The sequence below is a fragment of the Montipora capricornis genome, unplaced genomic scaffold, assembly GCF_036669925.1.
Source record: "Montipora capricornis isolate CH-2021 unplaced genomic scaffold, ASM3666992v2 scaffold_305, whole genome shotgun sequence".
NCBI classification, from domain to species: Eukaryota; Metazoa; Cnidaria; class Anthozoa; order Scleractinia; family Acroporidae; genus Montipora; species Montipora capricornis.
The window spans coordinates 7,501-12,500 of NW_027180045.1; the positions used below are offsets into that span (position 1 = coordinate 7,501).

Here is a 5,000-nt window from a genome sequence, read left to right on the forward strand (position 1 = left end):
GTCAGTCCCGTCGGAGGTGCCACTTTGTCGCGAATGTCCCCGTTTGTAATGATAGTAATCCACGACAAATCTCACTGTATATTTGAATCACTTTTAATCACGAAGAACATCTCACGTCACAGTTCGCAGTACCGAGTTGAGTTCCGAATCAATAGAGATATATAAAAAAGAAAACTTAAGCTCTACGGTTACAATAGCAAAAACGATACCCTGTAATTCTAGAACCGACTTGTCAATCAATCCTGACTTAATAAAAACTAGACCCTCCCTTAGGGTACACTGAGTTGCCTGTGGTACGTGCACCGTTCCAGACAATTTTTTTCAAGTTGGGCGGTCATTGAAAAGTCATACCAGACGAGGCCCTTTGGCTCACAGGTCCTCACACGTTCGTACGACGAAACAGACCTGTCCTTGCGTAATATGTAGCTCTAACAGTGCACGATATTGTTTTGGTATTGTCTATCATTGTAGTGCCATGGTAGAAGTCTTGGGTAAATAGTCCGAGAAGACATGTGGTTACTAGCAAAGTACTGAACCCAGAAAGATTGAAGAAAATAAATGGGAAGTGAGAAACACTGGCTTCTGGGCTGACATGTTGATAAACTTCTTTTCACCACAAGTTTAAGCGTGCCCTCTGAGCATCTGACAGCTTTGTAATACCGAAGCTCACTGAAGTCAAGCCCTGTTTCGCGAGGTTAGTGTTAGGATGGGAGACCAAAACAACAAACCCCTCAAAAAACAGAAACATCTGACCGAAAGTACTATTAACGCTAACAAATGCGAACTCAGCAAGGTACAGATTCTGTTAGCTTGCTTTATGCAAAACAAATATTGATGAAAAAGCAAATAACGATTGATACACAGTTTTCAGAAAGAGCAGAGGGAAGTTTCCCGGACGGTCGATCGAGAATAAAATATTTACGACATGAAAACAACATTAATTTTGAACCGTGAATATAGAATATAAAAAGTTACGATCAGCGACAAACATTTTGGGAGATTTTTGCTACGTTCAAGTAAATTGCAAAATCGAAAGTGACATGGCCGGAATTCAGCGGGCGCCGTGATTAAGTTACCGCGGCATGTTTACTCGCCAAACAGTGAAGCATCTGTGTCAAATGATGGCAAGATACCGGGTTTTTGTAAGTTTCTTTTTTTGTCAAGTGTTATAAAGTTTGACAATGAAATGAGCGAAGTCAAAACAAAGATCACAATCGCCCAACTCTTGTTTATGCAAAGTCAAAATTTACTCTCCAAGACGCGTACGACGTTATTTATCACCAGGTAATTCCATCATTTTGGAAATAGCAGCTACTTTATTATTCATGTGCGTCACAATTTTTCACTGATTTTGGGGCTCATTTTGTTGAAACTCAAGCACGCTTCCAACAGGCCTGTGAAACCTTCCTGCTTACAGAGCAATACTAAAAAACTTCTCCCATATCACATTTCAACCTTAAGCTCGAAAATTCAATACACAACATGATATTATAATTCACAAAGGCAGAAAATACCACAGAATCCTTTTCCAGCGAAAATTTTATTGAAACAAACAACATGTTTGCTCTTAGAGGCGAAAACCTCTTCCTATTTCATTGCGTGCGTGAAGACAAGAAACTCAATTGTGTCAAATTACCATGTACTTCAGGTAAATACTGCTCACTTTGATTTCGTCTCGACGGGCGATAGATTGTTGTCGAAGTCCAGTACTCGTCGCTTTTGAGATTCATGCCTAGTTTATCCAACTGACTTTCCATTATTGAGCTCCATAAGGGTATATTTTGTTTAAGGATCCACTAAAACGCCATTCGCGTTGCATGACTTTCGACGCCATTGCAGGCAAAGTTAATGATTCTACTGTGTCCACCAGAGAAATCTACGCATTTCCACTACCCTCTCGATCCTAAGAAAATACAAGCAGAAGGCTCTATACACAAAGACACCACTTACCAGGGGAGTGACAGGCAAGACTTTTACCGACACGGAAAAAAAAAAAACAAACAAACTAAACGCAGACCTCGACTGGGTTTGCCCATAGCCAACCCAGTAACAATGCTATTTCCGACATCGATCTTATTTTTGTCAATATTTGGGCATAAAATTGGTGTCCTAAGATCCCCCGCTTTCTTCCAAGAAAAAGAGATGCAAGTTACATGCTTAAAGATCATGTCCTTCTGGTTATTTACGCTGGAGTCCTTGTGAGAAATCTCTTGACAGCAGTTCCGAAGTTTCGGATTATGCCCGATGCACAGAATCATTAAGCCGATTCATTTTGATTGACGTCTGGTGTGTACATGCACGACAAAAAGTTCAAAACTTCCGCAAGCAATTTCACTTTCGAGAAGGAAACAAAAAAGTAACCAGCCTCTGGTAAATAAGTGCTGTGCTTTCATTTTGTAGGCATCAAGCCATAATCTTACAGGGAGAAAATTAGCCAAGCTGTCCACAAGGGGTTTCAAAACTTAATAGTGGTGTTAACGCAACTTCTAACGCTGATGATGTTGATATATCGTGGTTTGGATAAATTCTACTCCGGAGTTTTGCTGCCAATGATTTTGAGTCTTGTTTGGCAACAGGTAGCATTAACAAGCGACACTGTCCCAGGACTGAAAATTAGCAAGTCTGGAGAAGTTGTCATTGGCGGACTGTTTCCCGTTCACGTACGTGGAGAATTTAGATCGAAATATATGTCTTTGGCTGAAGCTATGATCTTTGCGATTGAACAAATCAACAACGACACAACCCTTTTGCCTAACGTTACGCTCGGATATGATATTTCGGATACAAACCTCATAAATCGTCGCGCTATGAACTCCACTTTGGATTACGTAAATGTTCACAAATTTGCATTCAGCAGTCCACAACTAAACGAGACTTGTAGCATTTTGCCTTCGGGTCAGCTGGCCCCGGTCGTCGCGGTTGTAGGAACTGGAACGTCGAGATCATCGATTCTGGTGTCCAATTTGTTAGAAGTTGAGGATATACCACTTATCAGCTATGCCGCTACAAGCGACGAACTCAGTAGCAGTGCATATCCATCGTTTTTTCGCACCGTGCCCCCGGATCGCTTTCAATCCAAAGTGATGTCGGATATTGCCCGATATTTCAATTGGACTTACGTGGCTGCCATCGCCGCTGACGATGCCTACGGTAGATCGGGGATAGAATTCTTCCGCAAACATTCCAAACTCGAAAGAACCTGCATCGCTTACGACAATTTCTTCCCCATGAATGACGAGAAAACGGCCAAAATTCGAAAGATTATCAAGGAGCTTAAACTATTGGAAAATGTGGGCGTGATTGTCTTGTATTGTGATCGCACCTTAGCCCTCAGTGTGCTAAGAGAAGCTTTAAAACAGGGCCTGAAAGGAAAAATATGGATTGCTAGTCAAGCCTGGGGAAATAACGAGGCTGTTATCCACGAGAAAAAGCTTCAGCCAGTCCTCAAGGGAATGTTGGGGGTTGTTTTTACTGAACTTACAGTCCCTTCATATAAGCAATATCTGTTGTCACGCACATCCCTCTACAGGTCTAACCCTTGGTGGAGGGCATTTTGGCAAAACCAATATAATTGCAGTTTCAATGTTACTCCCTCCGGTAGCAAGAAGCGTTGCTCCGACAGCCTGAGAGTCACGGAGGACATTTTTGATAAGAGCCTGTATGACAGTAAAACTACCTATGTTATCAACGCTGTGTACGCAATCGCACATGCGTTAGACGCCATTTTCAAATGTAAATCCCCTGCAATGAGCCATTGCCCGCGAACGAGACCTTACGTTGAGCCTAAAGATGTCTTTGAATATTTGAAGAAAGTCAACTTCACGACTGAAACGTCGAACGTCTTTTTTGATAAAAACGGCGACTCCCTAGCTACTTATAGTATCATAAACTACCGAGTGGATAAAGACACCGGAGGCCGCGTAGAGACGGTAGGGAATTGGGAAGCACAGAGGCTCAACTTCAACTCAAGTGCCATTGTTTGGAACGACGGGGTAACGGGTAGAATCCCGCGATCGGTTTGCAGTGAGACGTGTAAGCCGGGATACCGACAGACAGAAGAGATAAACTGTTGTTGGCAATGCATCAAATGTTCTCAGGACACAGTTTCGAGCGTCTATGGGGCCATGAATTGCACTAAATGTCCCTTGGATCACATCTCAAACGAGGAACGCACAAAATGCCTCCCAGTACCCCTGGAGCGCATTCACTGGGACGACCCCGTAGGGATAATTATTACCTTCATTGCCTGCTTGGGTGTGCTCGTTACAGTACTTGTTGGTGGTGTGTTCATATGGAAAAACAACACACCAATTGTGAAAGCCTCCAATCGAGAACTCAGTTACCTATTTCTCTTTAGCATTGCCATGACCTATCTGTGGGCCCTGATAAACTTAGCAGAACCCAACGCTATCATCTGCCCAGTATCAGAAGCGTGGCGTTACATCTTTTACACCATTGCTGTCGTTGTCCTTGGGGTCAAGACAAAGCGTGTTGTGCATTTGTTTGAGCATCGCGTTCCGCGATCTGCACTCACCAAAGCCGGTTTCATAGAGAAGCACAAACATATTCTTATCATTGTCGGTATTTTGGGCTTGGATGTTTTTGTTCTGATTATCTGGTTTCTTTTGGATCCTCCGCACCCAGAAATAGACAAATCCGTGAGAACATCTTACTTTCTCGGATGTAAGATCACGTCTACGCTTGCGGGAAGCTTCTGCCGTTATCTGCTTGTTGCAATTTTGGTCACCATGTCGTTCGTCTGCGTTTACTTTGCGTTCAAATCCAGGAAACTTCCACACAATTTCAACGAAGGCAAATTCATTGCGTTTGCGCTCTATTTGCTGGTCATATCGTGGCTGACATTTTATCCAGTTGCTTTGACGATTCGCGGGAAACACACTGTTGTGGTGTCTGGCTCGTCTTCAATCATTTCGGCAACTGGTCTGCTTGTCTGCATCTTTGTGCCTAAGATGTACATCATCCTCTTGCATCCTGAGAAA

The 5,000-nt window shown here is 42.9% G+C and overlaps 1 protein-coding gene across 1 annotated transcript in view; it reads left to right on the plus strand.

Moving 5' to 3' along the window:
• The first annotated feature begins 2,030 nt into the window (after positions 1-2,030).
• LOC138035189 (extracellular calcium-sensing receptor-like) overlaps positions 2,031-5,000 on the plus strand; it is a 4,503-nt gene continuing 1,533 nt past the window's right edge. The window contains exon 1 of the mRNA XM_068882011.1: positions 2,031-5,000. This exon is cut by the window's right edge and continues 1,533 nt beyond it. Within this exon, the coding sequence (XP_068738112.1) occupies positions 2,496-5,000 (2,505 nt within the window). The 5' untranslated portion in view covers positions 2,031-2,495.